This window comes from Thermobia domestica, chromosome 7 (assembly GCF_964235325.1).
Source record: "Thermobia domestica chromosome 7, izTheDome1.hap1.1, whole genome shotgun sequence".
NCBI classification, from domain to species: domain Eukaryota; kingdom Metazoa; phylum Arthropoda; class Insecta; order Zygentoma; family Lepismatidae; genus Thermobia; species Thermobia domestica.
In genome coordinates, this window is record NC_137460.1 from 209,049,047 (window position 1) to 209,069,599 (window position 20,553).

Consider the following 20,553-nt stretch of genomic DNA (forward strand, 5'->3'; position numbering starts at 1 on the left):
ACAGATAGATAATAAAAGAATTTGAAGGTAACGTGATTGAGTTGACATTGCTTAAGATAGTTTTTGATTAAGATATTTTACTGCTCGACACAAAGTTAATAAAAAAGAATAAAATAATAAAGCACACACATAGAATATAGTAACAAAAGCAAACCAAGCTCAGCTAACACGTGGCTCGAAATAGCTGAGAACGGTCAGTAGTATCTGGGGGGCCCTAGCATTGGAGCAGGAGTGGCTCGTCGGTCATCGGAGATATGCACCAACAGGAGCAAACAATCCGTGCTTCTGGGCAGGTTCTCGTTACTTCATATGAGGATCCTGGTGCATCTCTGCGGGTTCATGGATAGTGCGGCATAAAATTACGCAGCAGAGTCAAGATATGAGGAAAGACCCAAAAATCTCCACCGGAAGCCTCTCCAGTATCAAACGGTGTCCAGAGAAGTGCCTACTATACTAACGTGACCATCGATCGGTTTTTCTACTCCTATTCGAACACATCTCACTTTGCAACATTGAAATCATGAAGCATGACATGTAATTTATTTTCTATGTTAATTGTAAGAGAAAATCAAGAGACTACATGACACAGTAGCAGTGGTGGCTTAAGCGGGTAGACCGTGTAGACAGGGGCCTACCCCAAAATTTTGAAAATTATATAAACGCTAAAAGATACAATGAAGAGTAAATATATTTTCCACTATTTATATTAATGATAGATAATTATTTAACAAATAGTATCATTCACTACTCTAAAGTAATTTCCTACAGTCTATCAATCAAGTGTGTATATATATCCATAAGTAAGACAGTGGGCCTACTCAAAATTAAAATCCTAAATACGCTCCTGCATGATAGCCTAATAGCTAAATCTTGTAACGTTGCATGCATACACATACAACCGTGGTTCCGCGATTAACTTGTCTACAGGTAAAAGCCAAACCTTGCCTAACCACTAGACACAACTCCTCTACCTTTACCTGCATACAAATCAATCACAAGCACACCTTGACGGATAGCTGTTCCCCGATTCTTGTTTTGGCATGCAGAGTAAATTCACTGAAAACTAAACCCCTTTTTTTCCTTGTAGCGATCAAGCTTAAATTTGAAATCAGGAAATACAGGTAAAACTCAAATTTCAAATGGAACAATTTATTACAAACCAAATATATATCCAACAACAACAAGATATATCCAAAACCCGAAGTAAATCGTTTTAAATTCTCAACTTCTTCAAAAACATATAAACAAGTAATAACTTGAAAGGTTAACATTAATTTCTCCAATATTCAATAAATATCCAAAATATTAAAGCATTAATTTACCCGAAAAATATTTATACTTCCAAAGATCCAAATTTTCTCCGTACATATTGACTTACTGTTTCCAAATACTGAAAATTAACCTTTTATGGTACACATTGACTTGCTGTTCCCAAATACTGAAATTAATCTTTTCTCTCTCCCAAAATTTACAATATTTCTCCGGTAGGTTAGGAATTATAAGTAATACGTCTACTCTTGTATTAACCCGAATATTCATCTCTCTGAAATCCCAACATTAAATAGGTGCTCAGAAAAAGGTTAAGCTCTACCATACTCAATTATTATTGGGATCCGAACCCGCATGGGAATCCGAACCAATATATTGGGATCCAAACCAAGAGAATTGGGGATCTTATGCACTATTATGGAAAATAATGAGAGGGCAAATAAATTTCAAATCTCCTTCCACTGCCAAAAGAGGTTAAATAATTCGGCCTCCCTTTATTCCCCAACACAGTACAAAGTTCAAGCCCAATTCTTCCAATAGGTAGAATATAGCACTCTACTTACCAAAATCAGCATTAAAGAAAAACACATATAAAATTATTCTTTTAAATATTCGGTTAACACACTATTCAAAGCCACTAAATTCAGATAACGTTATGTCAATCATCAAGTAAATCCCAAACGCTTTTCCAAATTGAATTTTTAAGGTTAATCCCACTAAACATAATTTCGATTAATTTTCATATTACTCTCTTACAACTATCCCTTACCCATTCGAGTCTTCAAGTGGCCGAGCTTCCGTCCGCTCTCACCTAGCAAGCTTCCGCTTGCAACCACAAGTGCTGCCATCTCTTGACGTTCGAGGGAACTCCTCGTAGCTAGCACTTATAACTGAATAGGAAGGGCATCTAGCGAGTAGAAGTCGTATTACTTAACTCCTACCTTTACAACTAATATACAATATTCCAATTCCATCACAAATCCTTTCCTTTTTTTTTCTTCGACGAAAAACGCTAATATACGTTACAATCCGAAAGAAGTTCGTCACTAGAAGCAATATTTGCAAAGCTGTGAACAAATAAATTTATTTTTTAGTGTAGTATTCGAAAACGCTAAAGTAATCTACGGAGTCCACTATCGCACAATTTCCCTTTGAATTCCATTTTGGTTTTGGCAGTATTATTCATGAAAACAATCAAATATGAATCGTTATGTAAAGAGCAGTAAGTCACACTAACCATTGTTGAAAACAATGAAAATCGTATGCCTTTCTGAATGAAATCTTAATATGTTACCTAGAAAATGTTACCTCTTATGATTCGCCCCGGAATACGTATAATTTCAATATTGCTGTGTATGTAATGTATTATTTCATTATATACAGTATATTCAAAGAAATTAAAACACCGATCACACATAAATAAGGAAATGCTTGAAAGTAGATGAAAATATTAAATTTAGAACAACTACTGGAAATAAGTTTGTAAATTACTGTCTCCATTGACAGACCTTCTCCAATTCTCCTTATTGCAACATCTTTTTCTTTCTAAGGAAGAGAAGATCTTGCTTGTCACACTGAAGTGGCTTCGCTGAGATCCGAACGAGAATATTGTGTTTGCATTTGATATCTTATAACTAGACGAATCCCAAAGTTATACGTATCATCGTGCGGAATATCGTGAGTTACAACATATTTTGTAATGTAAAAGCTACAAAGCTGGCAGAATAGTTTGAACCGGGTCATTTGTTCGGAAACAGCTGAGTAAATTGAAAACTCAGCAACACGTATCCTGTCATTTTCAAGGGCACACTTTTTGGGATAAAAAGTTTTCCCCAGGGTCCCCCCGCAGGATCTCAGACGGGGTCCAACTCAAAATTGTCAAATGGCAAGGGGGTTTAAGTAGCACATCGTTTGAAAGCTGTTGTAAATTGAAAGAAAATGGAGCAAGTCTCGACTCTCTACGACAACCTGTGTAAAATGGCGGCGGATCAAAACGTAATTGAAAATCTATAGCCACATTGAATCCAAGATGGCAGTTTAAAATCTATGTCATTCATAATAGTACAAATCTAAATCTCTATATTTCTCTATTATGCATTTAGAAACAATAGAAAAACTAAAGAACAATTGAAGTTCGATTCACTTCAACTATTATTTCATTCCATAACAACACATATAAACGTTCGTCACGGTTTTCTCGAGATCGTTTACGTGAATACAACGAATATGCGATGAACACACAACTCTGACTTCTATTCATACTACTAAACAAAAGTTGAATACCTTCAGGTATTTTTCTAATTTTCTCATAGATTGTTCATACATAAAGGACGTACTACACCAGTCAGGTTTTGGGCTTTATTGCAACGTATTCGTGATGGTTACATTTGTATGCCATTCGTTGTTTTGACACAATATTTCAAGCAATACCAAATATACAAAAAAAAATCATTTACAAGATTGGCGAGCAGTACCAAAGCGCATGCAAATCATTCCAGTATATCGAGATGCGCAAACTTCGTTGGTTTCCAATATTCCAAGAAATAGCATATTTATATACAAACTTATTTTTCACGCTGGCGGCCATATTGGATTACAGAGGACACTCTTTGATACTTTGTGGATATCTGCTATTTACCATAAGCGTAAGTACCACATTTCGCTTCTCCAACACCAGTGGTTTGAGCTGGACATGCGTTCGATATATAGTGCAGCGTTTTGAACTCAAGATATCGTGTTTTTAACATTTCGCATCTTTTCGTCACTTACTGATCAAAATTCATGCCAAATTTAGTTTTCCTCGCTTCAGCAGGTTGGTATGCCTATCCTATCGATATAGGTTTGAAACGTCCATCTTCGGTTCAATAGATGGATTCATAGAGTTGCAATTAGGCTTTTGTATACATTTTGACCTGCCACCATTTTACAGTGTTGTTGTAGAAAGTCGAGAGTTAGTCCATCTTCTTTCATTTAACGACAGCTTTCAAACGATGTACTACTTAACCTCTCTTGCGATTTGAAACTTTTAGTTGGACCCCACCCGGAATCTGTGGGGGCCACGTGACAAGACCTTTTAAATCGTAATACTTTCAAAATAATGCCACACTTCCTTTCTTGTTTCCACATTTGTCTCACCGTTTCCGATTTACGGGGGTGGTCATGGACTTTTTAATTAAGTTTTTGTATAAGGGAGAGGGGGGTAAGAGTACGCACATAATCTTAATTTCGTTCTAGCTACATTATATTGAGAATTAAAAGAAAGTTTCATACATGAATGGAAACATTGATCTTTGGACAACAAAACGATACAACTTCTAGACCCAAGATACATAGTGTGTTTGAGAAAAAACAAATTAAACAAAATAAGTCAAATGCGTACTCTTAGACTTCTAGGAGTCTAAGAGTACGCAAACACATGTGTAAGAGTGCGCATTAACAATAATCACAAACGAACGGTCCCTGTCCTTCGTATCCCGAACAAGCGTCGTGCCACCATGCTTTGCACTGTCCACTCTGAACCCAGTCATTATCAAATGATTCACCACATCCCACACAAAAGGTTATTTCAGCTTCATTTAATTCGTCCTCTTGGGTTGAGGATGGTCCTGGAACTGCTAGTTGTTCTTCCTCTAGAGTCTTCTTGGGCTTTGACCTTGCTTTTTCTAAAAGTTTCTTTTTCTTGGTAGTGTTCGCTTTGTTTTCTGTTATCTTCTGCAGCAATTTGTTCTTGTAATGATAATATTTCAGACTGTTTCCCTCTAGATTTTCGTTTTTTAGTAATCGGAGCTCTTGGTAATGGACTCACATCAAAAATACTTTGACGTGGAGACACTTTTGTGCAAATGGACTTTGAAGAGCTGTTAGCATTGCCAGATGTTGAGGGCTGTGGAGAATTTGACGATGCAGAATAATGCTTGCTGGTCTGGGACGATGATTGAATTATTTCGCCAGTCATATTGGTATGTTTATCTGTAGACTGAACAGGTAGAACATTCTCGCACTCAGTAGCGTTATCATCATCCGTGACTGTAATTTTTGTTACCTCTGATGGGTCGAAGTCTTCATCGGAAAATATATCAGGATTAAAAGGGTAGATGCCAGTTGCTGAGAAGGCATTTTCTGCTTTCTGAACATTCGCCACTCTTGTATACGCAGTGTTGAAAAGCCTGGCAACTTGCATTACTGTAACTACTTTTCCAGGATTAGATGTTAGCCACTTGTCAACTTCTTGCTCATAAGCATTCTTCAATGAGCTGAAAAATCCATTGTCCAGTGGCTGCATTTTATGACTCGCGTGAGGTGGAATCGATAGAAGAGTAATATAATGAGCTTGACAAAACAGTACTGCACCAAGAGAACAATGAGATACATGATTATCTAAAATTAGGAGAACTGGATCGTCTGGCGATGGCTTAACGTAGTTAGTAAAATGTTCGAACCACGTTATAAACAACTCACTTGTCATTTGCCCTTTATCAGACACCATTTGTAAAGTTCCAGTTGGGTCCCCAAAGAACAATTCCGGCTTCATTCTTTTATGGGGAAATATTAACCCAGGAGGGATATATATATACCCGAAGCACTAACACAGCATACGGATATGACTAGTTCACCACGCTCTGCAGATGTAACTTTGCTGACATGGCGTTTACCCTTCTCCGAATACACTTTAGGTAATTTGTTAGGAACAGTAGAAATACCCGTCTCATCTACATTAAAAATTCTATTTGGTGGAAATTTTGAGTCCTTAGCATCTCTGTAGATTGGCAAAGAACCTTTTGCATTGGACTTCGTTGAATCCAACAGCTCTGGCAGTACTACATTGTTCCGGTGTCCGTAAGGATAGATTTTGCCTCTTACCGAAACTCAGCAGCCAGTCTTTTCCTGCTCTCTTCTTAGTTGCATTAAATCTGGAATGAATACCATTTCTTTCAGCGAATTCATAAGCTAAATCTATGAGTTGCCTGCGAGTTAAGCCATAAAACCTTTCATCCATTTGTCGAATATACGTCGCTAATTCTTTCTCCATTTCCATATCAAACACATTGCGGAATCTTCCCCAGGAATCCGGAATAGTACCCTGAAACGACACAGAACAGAAAATGAATTACGTTAATGTAAACCTAAACAGAGGAAGAACAACGATGGAAACACAAAATATAAGCAATTAATCTTAATTAACTTGTCTTGTACTTTTATCTTATGAAAACATTACTTCTATAGAAACTGAACATAATTATAATTGGCTCTAAATATTACAATAGTTGAATGATGCCTAATATTCAAAGCTTATAATTCAATTTACCCTTAGTAATTATAACCGTACTTTTTTTTACAAGTTTTATACAACGTATAGGCATGTAACATTGTGAGTGTGCTATTTGAAATAATTAATACTCACAAGTTTTGAAAGCATTATTCTGTATCATCTAATATATCCTTACGATCTTTAAGGTATATTATCCTTACGATTCTTCTCTGTAATATATCACTCGTATAATAAACTTAAAATACATTCGTGGGCATTTAACCACTATTGTCAAGGGACGAGTGTTTATGGCGCTTCCGAGACATCTGACCCCGTCTCCAGCGAAACCCTTGTAGCCAACAATTTGGTCACGATTCGCTGCAATGTTTGGATCACAACAACTTACCTTAAGACAGAATCAAATTAGTCTTCAAAACATCATAAATACTTGATCAATCAGAGCAGTGGTTTGAACATCAAAAAATACGTTACCAGGTACCTTTAGGATATAATTATGCACATTTCAAAAACTTGTCAGAGGAACTTTCTTCCCGTTTCGATGTGAGAACTGGCCTCCCAAACATTTTTCTCCTAGGTTTGTTTACTTTAGTTGAAATACATTTTACTGATCATAGAATGTTTAAAATAAGGTCGAGAGTTCGTATTTTATACTATATTTATATAGGTAGATAATAAAGGATTTTAACATTGACATTTACGAGCGTAAAACTAAAAATATCCGAACTTTCGCCATAATTTTCTTTACGTTGGCGACATTGGTTTCTGCGCTCTCATGCTGCAATGTGGTACCCTCGTAGTTATGCTATAGGCGTGTAGGAAGTAATGCAGCCATGGATGTGCAACCAATGAGATATGAAAAATTGAGGACCGATGGGAAAAGTGTTATTTTATATGACGTTAAAGAAACGAAAGCACGGATAACTTTAGATTTACCCTCGTATATAAGTTACTCTTCAGAGATGTTATTAAGTATTTCCAGTTTCAACTTACAGCTTTCAATCTCTTCCTTAAAGTGCTTTCCTTAGTGCCAATATCTCTCGCGACTTTTCTCTTCGACTCTCCTTGTTCTGTTCTTTGACGTGTCTCTTCCAATAGTTCTTGGGTAAACACAAGCTTCCGTTCTGTTTTTCTTTTATACTTCCCCATTCTCTAATACCTGTAAAACAAAGTTACATAACTTGTTAATTGTCTTAAAGCTCAAAGATGATAACGAACAATAAAACAGCAGCAGAGTTTTAAATGCCATAAACCCCTCAACTAATTAGTAGTTGCAATATCTAGGTCATACCATGTAAGTTCGAAAAATAAAACAGACATTGATCAATTTTAATATTACAGTCAAATTTTTAGTCTGATACAATATACCTGAAACATATTGAGTGGTGGGCAAGAGTACGCATGCGGACTCTTACCCGTCTCGTGCATGCGGATTCTTACCCGCACCTCACTTGCTTCCTAAATTCATCCCTACGTGACAATCCATGACATGCTGCTTCGATAGCAAAGTGTTGGCACTAACAACAGACATTACAGTTATTTGTGATATAACAACCCTGGTGTAATTACTATTCTACAGAGAAAAAAAGCTTACGTTCCAAAATCATAAACTTACATCAAATGTATGCAAAACAAATCTTTACCTGTTTTTCTTCTGTGCCTTCTGACGACCAATTTCAATACACTTCCATACAACTGGCGGGACTCACTCAATCACGTGATGCATTCGATATCTCGATCAGTGCTACCAATTCCCCGGAAACACTGTCGCGCACTCTTAGACGCTGCGTACTCTTATCCCCCTCTCCCTTACATTTTGACCACATCCGTTTTGCACAAGGAAGGAAATAAACATAAATCGAAACTTATGTCGAGCAAGTAGACACAGGACAGTATGTTACGTCTTATGCCTAGAGGCAGTTACAAGGTCAGTACAATATTGTCTGTAAACATGTAAAAATTGCCTGAAAGAAAGTAGAACAGAATACCACATTAGATCTTATCACTTACTAAACAGCTGCGCAGTACTCACTTTAAGTCAAACAACATATATCGAAACAAGAACTGGACCCTGGCTAAAAGCAAATAAAAACTACTATTTTATGAGCTGATGGAGCATCCAACTGCTAACATACTGCTAGAAATAGAAGAGATTCAAATGCTTAAGTAAAAGTGAAATTATACGTTCAGGCAATTGAATCCCGACTACTATGAAAAATTATAATAAATGACCATAGCGAGATTCGAACACGGACTGCCAAGTTAGTAGTCCATAACTTTACCGTCTGAGCAACTATTGCCGTCTGACTATTTGCTTGCTTTTGTATGGTATGTCAATACATTTTAATGCAATGGGTACCACTTTGGAACATGAACATGGACATTGATTTCCATGAATATTGAAGCGAAATAATTAGAATGATGGGATTGACAGTTTGAACTGTCCACTATTGCAAAGTTAGTGGCTCAGTACAACATTACGTAAACTCTATTTTATATTCATTTTATACATTTCATTTTCATAAACTTGTTCTTATGATAACAATTCCGATTTCCTATTTAAATTCAATGTATAGACAATTGTTGAGTTGAGTTGATTTTGGGTTTAGATTTCTTTTCAGCAGCAGGCTATATAAGACGGGACTTACTGATTAACATGGAATTCGAATCACATGAGTTCTCGCCGGGAATCGAACCAGGGTCTCCCACGCCAAAGGTACAGATAATTGTATCTTATATAGCAGCTAATATTCTTGCTATAAAGTATAAAATAACTAAACATTTGATGTAAATAGATGAGAAACCTAAGATATTGCAGATTGCTGAAATTGCGATTTAATTCAATTTTAAGCATTATACATCTACCTGATTCTTCAAGTTGCTTTATAAAGATGCACATTATGAATTACTGTATACTAATTTTTTCAATAAAATGAATTTAAATCTTTAAGTTTGACGTCCTACGCTTATGTCGTCTAGGTAAAAGAGATGGTGCTATTGGGAAATGAATGAAGATTGTGGAACGAAGAAAGTGAGAGGAAACAGGAGAACCTTGAGAAAACCGATGCACACGGTGTTCCTCCATCACAAATCTCACTTTGTGCAAGCTGGGATCTAACCAAGAACCCCGTGCACCAGAAATGAACGCTCTACCACCAAGCCTCCGCGGCCCTATGAAAATGCAACCATATTTATTATCTCCTTGCATATATATATATATATATAGGAATAGGTATCAGGAGCATGAATAATTTTCATTTAGACGTATGGTTTCAATTTGCTATTTAACTCAAAATTCCTCTCTTCTTAATGAGTTGAGTTGATTTGGAGTTTAACGTTCCTTTCAACAGGAAGGCTATATGGGACGGGGACTTACTGATTAACATGGCATCCGAACGTCATGAGGTCCCACCGGAAAAAGAACGCGTGTCTCCCATGCCAAAAGCACGTACGTTAACTCCCGCCGGGAATTAAAATCTGTTCTCGTTGTACGAATGTTAACGTTCCTTATTTTACCGTCTTCGAATAATTTGATGGACATGACGAATAAATATGACTGAGCTTTGAAACGTGGCAGTTCATCTGATCTTGTTTTTTCAAGCACTTCAAACTGGAACTATATATATATATTACAAAAAGCCATCCCTATATTGAAAAAAGAAGTTTATTGTACTCAAAGCCGAACCGCTGCACTCCGTTTCTAAAATTTCAACAGCATTATTAAACACGCTTGACCACAGAGGCGTGATATAGCTAATAGAATCGCTCCAAGCGCAGGTTTACACTTGGAGTTTTAAATAGCCATCTTCTGTCTTTTTCAGTAATTTCAACTGAAGATATTGATTGATTTCCCATATTGGAATTATGTTTGAGGTGTGAATTGTATGTTCATCTCAAAAATGCATTATTTTCTGTTCTTTCAATTTTAGTATTTGTGAGTAAAAAAATGAAATGAAATCTTGAAGTTTCACGTCCAGCGGTTATGTCGGTTAGGCTAAAGGAGACGGTGGTGATGAGAGATGAGTGAAATGGTGGAATGAAGAAAGTGGGAGAAAACGGGAGAACCCCGAGAAGGCATACGGGCATGGTGTTTGTCCACCACAAAGTCCACACGGCGCGAGCTGGGATCGAACCAGGGACCCCAATCACCGGAGGTGAACGCTCTACCACTGAGCCGTAGCGTTCAAATATTTATCTTGGGCAAATATTTATTTTCACTACAAGACAAGGAATTACACCAAACTAAAGGTAAGAAAAAAATACTCCAGAAACTTAACAGGACTACAACGACTCACCAAGCTTAGGGTCATATCCATAGAGCATAAATTGACTTCAAAGCTATCTTTTGAGAATATTGTAAAAAAAAAAAAAAAAAAAAAAAAAAAAATACTTTGGAGTCAAATAGCGCCGTAACTTAGATTGTTTTTCGGAGGGGAGGGGCGAGCATTAATAAACGTATTTTGACCCCTAGGAAAAGTTTTTTTTTCTAATTCTTGGGCCCCCTCTTTCCATCTTTCTTTTACTCTTTGTGGGTCCCCCGGAGTCTGTGGGCTCTCCCTCACGGCAAAGTTTGCGGGGCGGTTAGTTACACCCATGGCCCGTTCCATACTTGACAAATTAATTAAGAGGACAATATTTCAAATCTCAAAGCCTTACGAATAAATACGGTCTATTACTTCTAGGGCCCCTAATAGTAGACATTTTTTACTCAAATGGTATAACGACACATTTTTGTTTTATTTACGTTTTGTGTTTTGTTTAGTGTATGTAATGTAGTGAACCTGTTTGATGCTTTATTTATAATTTCATGTTCGTATCGTATATGCAGCAAGAACATTTTGTCTTAATGTGGGCCATCCTTGAACGGCGGGGTGCTTTCCTGGGGGGAGCAGTTGCCCGCTGCCCCCACAAGTTACGGCCTTGTAGTCAAAAGAGCCTGCAAAGTGAAATTTCAGTTTTAGCTTTTCGTGTTTTCACTTAACTTATATTGATTTAAGAGATTTGCAAATGTCCAAGCAGAATACTCGAGTCAACAGTTTGGCTGTATGTCATAATTAAATATTCTATTCTAAAGCAACAGACGGTTGATTCATTCTACACTCTATGCACATCCCGATATAGTTGTAAAAAATGTTGATTTGCAGTTATTATGATAAGATTATAAGAATGTGTCAAGCATGCTACTCATAGATTATTTAGCAATCAAATACAAATTACTTTGGTGTGTTTATTTATACTAAAAATAAAATTATGTACTGCAATTTGAAATCAAGCTTTACCACGAAGAAAAAAATGAAATAGGAGAATTCCTGTGTGATGCTATTATTATCAGGTGTAGTCAGAGTGCTTTTTCGTTTGGCTGGTCAAAGACGCTAAGGCGAGTTATTGCCTCCGGACGACAACTAGCCTAATTGAGTCGCTGTAGACATCTAAATTAGAAATAGCAAATAGATATCTGAAAGTGAGAAGAAAACTGTAATTTGACATCAGATTCTAAAGAGAATATACGACAACAAGTAGACGACAGCGTTACTGCTGTGGACCTGTCCCGAGCGTGTGTCGAAGGTGACGTCAATGCGCGAGTAAGACGAAAACGCGTCCGCTGACGGACTTACCTTTTCTTCATTCTACCATGGTTAAATTAAGTAAGTATAATTGTGTTTATTCCAGTTCTCATACTTTTTACTTTTTCAATCAGATGTTGGAAATATATTACAAAATTCAGGTCAAATGCTAATTCCCTTCATCAGTGGCGTATTTAGGGGTGGCTTCCGGGCTTAAGCCCCCCCCCCGAAATCTTACTTACTATAGTAAAGTATATTAAATATCTTGCATAATTTTCGCATTTTCAGGCAAAGCACCTTCCGAAAGTTAGCAAAGCCACCCCCAAAACAAAATCGTAAATACGCCACTGCCCTTCGTATATGACGCAAGAAAAGTAAATCGATATTTTCATTTCATAAATCTATCAGCTATTTATTGGTTTAAATCGACTATGAAATTTCGACAGTTTAGTTTTTACCTCCGATTTCAGGCTTGATCGATTATATTCTAACTCCTTTGTAAACTTTCACAATCCGTCAATGCGCTAAAAGATATACAGTAGTTTGCAATATCTCAACAGAATCCTCTACAAAATAGGGTAATGATAGGATTTTTCTTACAGGAAATCTTTCGAAAATAGAGGTCATTGTCAACTTCTTTTTTATAGCCAACAGATGGCAGCATACTCACGACATTGTTTATGTGGCAATAATACAAAAGAAGTCTCTGAGTGAGGTAAAATAGTACTACAGTACTATTTCTAATATTTCTGAACTTTAGAGATAATGATTTAACTTGAGTTTGTGGCTACAAATTGCAAAACTGAAACAACATATTACAAGTGCACGCTGTGAATTGATCATAGTTATGTTATTAGTCTGCGTGGCTGATTTAATTTGATGATAACAGCCCGGTTACAACCCATAGTACTCTTAAATATCTTGGCGTTGTATTTGACTCCAAGCTCACTTGGATGCCTCATCTTCTTACTGTCATCGAGAAAGCCAAAAACCGACTCAATTTACTAAAGCGCCTAACAGGTACCACGTGGGGTCTAAACTCTTCTCTCCTTCTCAATACATACAAGGTTTTCATGCGCCCAATTCTAACCTATGGTCACACAGCCTGGATATCAGCTCCCTCTAAATATTATCTTAAGTTAGCCATTCTTGAACGCCATGCGTTTCGTTTAGCCTTCCGCATCCGTCTTCCGCATCCGACACGCCTTCTTTACGAACGCATCAATTTTCCTCCACTATTATCACATCTTGAGGCCCTCCGCTCAAACTACGTTCAGAAACGCATTGAAGCTGCTCATCCCATATTCCTGAGCATTCTCCGCAATGACCGAGACCATGACACTCCCGCTGTATACTATCCCACACCTCTTCAGCATCTGATGACCCTTTATCATCTCAACATCGGCCAAGACAACATTGATCCAGAAGTTTATGACATTTATCATCCTGGCACAGTTTCACCACTCATCTATCCATCTCATGCACAGTAAAACCATCCACTAACAGGGCTGCCTTTGTCTCCATCAGTTCCTGCGTCGCCCCAGGAACAGAAGATAACAGCATTTGTCTAACTAACATCACCCATGTGTTGTGGCGTCGTAGCACTTCACCCTCATACCATCCATCATTACAGATATAATGATTGTCATATACTTAGCTGTTAAAAATCATGCTCCCATAGCTCTTCATGTATTCAAATAACCACTATATGTTTGCTATATCTATTCATTTCAGGCACCGCAGTTCCAGCAAGATCATAACTTGTATGCCAGCCAGCCAGTCTGGACCAGCAACCACCGTAACTGAGGCTTGTCCTCTCACAATTGATGACCCTCCCTATGCAATATGAAATATGAATAAAGTTCCAACTGAATTGATTATTAAATAGCACCTAGACCCTCTAATGATACCTCTGACCTCTTATGCTTTTCTCTCTCTTACCGAAGAAAGGGCGCAACCCTTTGAACGGGTAAACGTAAAAAAAAAAAAAAAAAAAAAAAATTTAATTTGAGTCGTCTTCAATATTACTTTTAATATAATTTTTAGAGGAGCGATGATGGGTAATTTATGCCCTTGCTTCAAATTATTTCTTTTTCGTGAATCTTTCAATTACTGAAGGTCAACTTTTTTAGACGTCATTGAACTTTCATTTGAAGTGTTGGTCATAAGGTGAAATGCTTGGACAACTTATAAAACAGTTTTCTGCTCTACCTTTCTCTTTCCTTTCGTCTTTTGATTTGTGATTAGTGGATCATCCTCAACATCTTCTCAGGTTAGTATACTCTATCCCTGTTTCAAATTCGATCCCAGCCCCCGCCAAGTGAACTTTGTGGTGGACAAACACCGTGTGCGTGGGTTTTCTCTTGATTCTCCCGTTTCCTCCCACTTTGTTCATTCCACCATTTCATTCATTACTCATCATCACCGTCTCCTTTAGCCTAACCGGCATAAACGTGGGACGTAAAACTCAAAGATTTCATTTCCCTGTTTCAAAGTTTGTCAAGGAATAATGTTTCTTAGAGAAAAGACACATTGACAGGAGAAGAGATGAAGGTCAAAATATATAAGTGTAGCTTATGACACTTGGGGATTGGGAATGGTTGGTGAAACGTAGAAGCTCGTAAGGCCACTGAAATAGCAAATAAGTCACACCATTCTTCGTGGGCGAAAATCTAGAGAAATATAATCATCTTTCTCTCTTTTATTCTTTCCGTGTTCCGTTTGAAGTACATTGGGTATCGATTACCCATTTAAGACCCTTACAATAATCAATATCCAATAACACTATTTCTAAGATTTCGTTTAGTCTATATCAAAGAGGCGCCATACACCCAATTCAGGTTTTTTTTATTACACCAAGTTTCTGTGTGTGTGTGTGTTTATGTGCTATGAATCTATTTTTAAAGAAATAACCAATGCATTGTTTTTTTCCTATCCTGAGAATTGAATTTTCGGCTTTGGTAGTACTTTCAACTTCCTGAATATAGATAACATTGAGCAACGTATGAAACTGTTTCTATTTAACTTTGCAATGTCCGTCAAGTTGGCCGGGACATTTTAAGATGGCATATATGTAAATACATTAATAATTTGTGTTTCGTTAGTGCTGAAATATGCTCTAGTATTAATGTTTGTTTAATGAGAGAAACGACGTTATTCTAACTAACTTACTAACTCTATGGCCTATGGAACCCGGAGATTCAGTGCTGCGTTCACAAAAGCTCTCCACTGACTTCTATCCTTAGCTAATTGCATCCAGTTTCTACTTTGTATTCCAATCTCTGTGAGATACATCTTAATATTGTCCTCCCATCTGCGCCTCGGTCTTCCTAATGGTCGCCTTCCTATGGGTCTTCCAGTCAAGACTTTGAAAGCGTTTCTACTTTCTTCCATTCTAGCTACATGACCTGCCCACCTAAGCCTCCTAGACTTGACGACCCTAACAATGTTGGGTAAACCGTATAAACCATGTAGTTCCTCGTTATGAAGTTTCCGCCATTCCCCATTCTCGTTCCTCTTGGGTCCGAATATTCTTCTCAGGATCCTGTTCTCAAATACTTTCAGTCTATGTTCTTCCCTCAGAGTAAGCGACCATGTTTCACAACCATACAGAACAACAGGCATGATTATCGTTTTATATATTTTAAGCTTCAAATTCCTCGACAGAATTCGCGACGACAAGAGATTTTGAACCGAATAGTAACACGAATTCCCTGCTTTTATTCGACATTTAATTTCTTCGTGAATATGATTTTCGTCTGTTAATATTGATCCTAAATATTTGAAAGTATCCAGTTTATCAAAAGCATTATTTAATATTTTAACGCCTCCACAATTTGCCGTATTACGGTCCCGACGCACTTCCATGTATTTAGTTTTCTCAGCATTTACTTCTAAACCCATGTCCCTGCAAGCGTTTAATAAGATCTCTGCATTTCTTTCTACTGTTCTCCTATCATCCCCTATTAAATTTACATCATCAGAAACGACGTTATTCACATTTAAAAAACCGTCAAGTTGACCGAAGCATCATTGTAATAAGTAAATTTTCATATCGTGATCCTTGAGCTACGTTTGTGCATTGAATTAAATGGCGCAAATAAACTTTGAAATGTCCTGGCCAACTTAACGTTAGGTTGGCCGGGACACTTTTCCAAACCAACGTTTTCAATATGGCGATATATTCTTCAAAATTTCTGCTCAAATTCTTTGAATTTTATCGTTTGCGCAGTTAAACTAATGGCGTTATTAAATCCATAACATTAGCTCCCACCTTGCCAAAATCGGTTGAAAATTTGATCAATCATTTGTACATCGTCTCTATAGAAATGTGCAACACAATTTCCGTTTGTTGAATAATGTACAATGAGCTAGAACAAAAACAAAATAGACGTCCATTTAGACAGCCCCCCACCTCCTCAAAATAGGTCGAAAATGGTGTTAATCGTTTGTGCAACGTTTGTGCAGAAATGTGCAACACAAATTTTCGTTTGTGCAACAATGAACAATAAGCTAGAACGAAAACAAACTGGGGGACTGTGTAAATGGTAGCCCCCCACATTGTGAAAATTGGCCGAAAATGGTGGTAATCGTTTGTGCATCGTTTGTGCACAAATGTGCAACACAAATTTTCGTTTATGCAACAATGAACAATAACCTCGAGCGAAAACAAAGTGTTGAAGGCTGTCTAAACGGTAGCCCCCCCCCTTACCAAAATGGCCCGAAAATTGGGTCAATCGTTTGTGCATCGTCTGTACAGAAATGTGCAACACAAATTTTCGTTTGTGCAACAATGAACAATAAGCTAGAGCGAAAACAAAGTGGGGGACTCTCTAAACGGTAGCCTCTCCCACCTTGTCAAAATTGGGCGAAAATGGTGTCAATCGTTTGTGCATTGTTTGTGCAGAAATGTGCAACACAAATTTTCTTTTGTGCAACAATGAACAATAACCTAGACCGAATAAAAAGTGCGAGGCTGTCCAAACGGTAGCCCCCACATTTTCAAAATGGGTCAAAAATGGTGTCAATCATTTGAGCATCGTTTCTGCAGAAATGTGCAATACAAATTTTCGTTTGTACAACAATGAACAATAAGCTAGAGCAAAAACAAAGTAGAAGGCTGTAAAACGGTAGCCCACCACCTTGTCAAAATTGGCCAAAACTGATGTCAATTGTTTCTGCATCGTTTGTGCAGAAATGTGCAACACAAATTTTCGTTTGTGCAACAATGAACAATAAACTAGACCGAAAACAATGTGGGGGCTGTCTAAACGGTAGCCCCCCACCTTGTCAAAATTGGTCGGAAATGGTGTCAATCGTTTGAGCATCGTTTGTGCAGAAATGTGCAACACAAATTTTTGTTTGTGCAACAATGAACAATAAGCTATAGGGAAAACAAAGTGGGGGCTGACTAAACGGTAGCCCCCCTACCTTGTCAAAATTGGCCGAAAATGGTGTCAATCGTTTCTGCATCGTTTGTACAGAAATGTGCAACACAAATTTTCGTTTGTGCAGCAATGAACAATAAGCTAGACCGAAAACAAAGTGCGGGCAATTAAACGTTAGACACCACCTTGTCAAAATTGGCCAAAGTGATGTCAATCGTTTGTGCATCGTTTGTGCAGAAATGTGCAACACAAATTTTCGTTTGTGCAACAATGAAGAAGAAGCTATAGCGAAAACTAAGTTAGGGTTGTGTAAACCGTGAGAACCCCATCTTGTCAAAATTGGTCGAAAATGGTGTCAATCGTTTGTGCAGAAATGTGCAACACAAATTTTTGGTTGTGCAACAATGAACAATATGCTATAGGGAAAGCAAAGTGGGGACTGACTAAACGGTAGCCCCCCTACCTTGTCAAAATTGGCCGAAAATGGTGTCAATCGTTTCTGCATCGTTTGTACAGAAATGTGCAACACAAATTTTCGTTTGTGAAACAATGAACAATAAGCTAGACCGAAAACAAAGTGCGGGCCATTAAACGTTAGACACCACCATGTCAAAATTGGCCAAAGTGATGTCAATCGTTTGTACATCGTTTCTGTAGAAATGTGCAACACAAATTTTCGTTTGTTCAACAATGAAGAAGAAGCAAGAGCGAAAACAAAGTGGGGGTTGAGTAAACCGTAGAACCCCACCTTGTCAAAATTGGTCGAAAATGGTGTCAATCGTTTGTGCCTCGTTTGTGCAAAAATGTGCAACACAAATTTTCGTTTGTGCAACAATGAACAATAATCTATAGGGAAAACAAAGTTTGGGCTGACTAAACGGTAGCCCCCCTACCTTGTCAAAATTGGCCGAAAATGGTGTCAATCGTTTCTGCATTGTTTGTACAGAAATGTGCAACACAAATTTTCGTTTGTGCAGCAATGAACAATAAGCTAGACCGAAAACAAAGTGCGGGCAATTAAACGTTAGACACCACCTTGTCAAGATTGGCCAAAGTGATGTCAATCGTTTGTGCATCGTTTGTGCAGAAATGTGCAACACAAATTTTCGTTTGTGCAACAATGAAGAAGAAGCTAGAGCGAAAACTAAGTTAGGGTTGTGTAAACCGTGAGAACCCCACCTTGTCAAAATTGGTCGAAAATGGTCTCAATCGTTTGTGCAGAAATGTGCAACAATGAACAATATGCTATAGGGAAAGCAAAGTGGGGACTGACTAAACGGTAGCCCCCCTACCTTGTCAAAATTGGCCGAAAATGGTGTCAATCGTTTCTGCATCGTTTGTACAGAAATGTGCAACACAAATTTTCGTTTGTGAAACAATGAACAATAAGCTAGACCGAAAACAAAGTGCGGGCAATTAAACGTTAGACACCACCTTGTCAAGATTGGCCAAAGTGATGTCAATCGTTTGTGCCTCGTTTGTGCAAAATGTGCAACACAAATTTTCGTTTGTGCAACAATGAACAATAAGCTAGAGCGAAAACAAATTGGGGAAGGTTGTCTAAACGGTAACCCCCCACTTTGTCAAAATTGGCCGAAAATGGTGTCAATTGTTTCTGCATCGTCTGTGCGGAAATGTTCAACACAAATTTTCGTTTGTGCAACAATGAACAATAAGCTAGAGCGAAAACAAAGTGGGGAAGGTTGTCTAAACGGTAACTTCCCACTTTGTCAAAATTGGCCGAAAATGGTGTCAATTGTTTCTGCATCGTCTGTGCGGAAATGTTCAACACAAATTTTCATTTGTGCAAAAATGAACAACAAGCAACAGCGAAAATAAAGTGGGAGGGCTGTCTAAACTGTAGCCCACACCCTTGTCAAAATTGGCCAAAACTGATGTCTATCGTTTGTGCATTGTTTGTACCGAAATGTGCAACACAAATTTTCGTTTGTGCAACAATGAACAATAAGCTAGAGCAAAAACAAAGTTTGGCTGTCTAAACGGTAGCTCCCCCACCTTGTCAAAATTGGCCGAAAATGGTGTCAATCGATTGTGCATCTTTTGTGAAAAAATGTGCAACACAAATTTTCGTTTGAGCAACAATGAACAATAAGCTAGAGCAAAAAAAAATTGGAGACTGTCAAAACGGTAGCCCCCCACCTTGCCAAAATTGGCCAAAACTTATGTTAATCGTTTGTGCATCGTTTGTGCAGAAATGTGGAACACAAATTTTCTTTTGTGCAACAATGAACAAGAAACTAGACCGAAAACAAATTGGGGGGCTGTCTAAACGGTAGCCCCCCACCTTGTCAAAACTGGTCGAAAATTGTGTCAAACGTTTGTGCATCGTTTGTGCAGAAATGTGCAATACAAAATTTTGTTTGTGCAACAATGAAAAATAAGCTATAGCGAAAACAAAGTGGGGAGCTGACTAAACGGTAGCCCCCTACCTTGTCAAAATTGGCCGAAAATGGTGTCAATCGTTTCTGCATCGTTTGTACAGAAATGTGCAACACAAATTTCCGTTTGTGCCACAATGAACAATAAGCTAGAGCGAAAACAAAGTGTGGGCTATGTAAACCGTAGAACCCCACCTTGTCAAAATTGGTCGAAAATGGTGTCAATCGTTTGTGCATCGTTTGTGCAGAAATATGCAATACAAATTTTCGTTTGTGCAACAATGAACAATAAGCTAGAGCGAAAACAAAGTGGGGAACGCTGTATAAACGGTAACCCCCCACCTTGTAGAAATTGACCAAAAATGGTGCCAGTCGTTTGTGTATCGTTTGTGCTGAAATGTGCAACACCAATTTTCGTTCGTGCAACAATGAACAATAAGCTAGATCGTAAACAAAGTGGGAGCTGACTAAACGGTAGCTCCCCTTCCTTGTCACAATTGGCCGAAAATTGTATCAATCGTTTGTGCATCGTTTGTACAGAAATATGCAACACAAATTTTCGTTCGTGCAACAATGAACAATAAGCTAGAGCGAAAACGAAGTGGGGGACTGTCTAAACAGTAGCCTCCCCCACCTTGTCAAAATTGGGCGAAAACGGTGTCAATCGT

The 20,553-nt window shown here is 37.9% G+C and overlaps 1 protein-coding gene across 1 annotated transcript; it reads right to left on the bottom strand.

Annotated features, from left to right (window-relative positions):
• Window positions 1-5,974: 5,974 nt before the first annotated feature.
• On the bottom strand, window positions 5,975-7,684 carry LOC145689506 (uncharacterized). Its single transcript, XM_081763679.1, has 2 exons — window positions 7,529-7,684; window positions 5,975-6,349 (listed from the first exon to the last, which is right to left on the bottom strand). The coding sequence occupies exons 1-2, from the start codon at window positions 7,682-7,684 to the stop codon at window positions 6,017-6,019; spliced, it is 489 nt and encodes a 162-aa protein (XP_081619805.1). The 3' UTR covers window positions 5,975-6,016.
• Window positions 7,685-20,553: the final 12,869 nt, after the last annotated feature.

What these genes read in the sequence shown, in the direction of transcription:
- LOC145689506 (XM_081763679.1), bottom strand. Translation starts at nt 7,684, where the DNA reads ATGGGGAAGTATAAAAGAAAAACAGAACGGAAGCTTGTGTTTACCCAA. An exon ending in TAAGGAAGAGATTGAAAGCT is followed by an intron (nt 6,350 to 7,528) that starts GTAAGTTGAAAC and finishes GTGTCGTTTCAG; the next exon opens with GGTACTATTCCGGATTCCTG.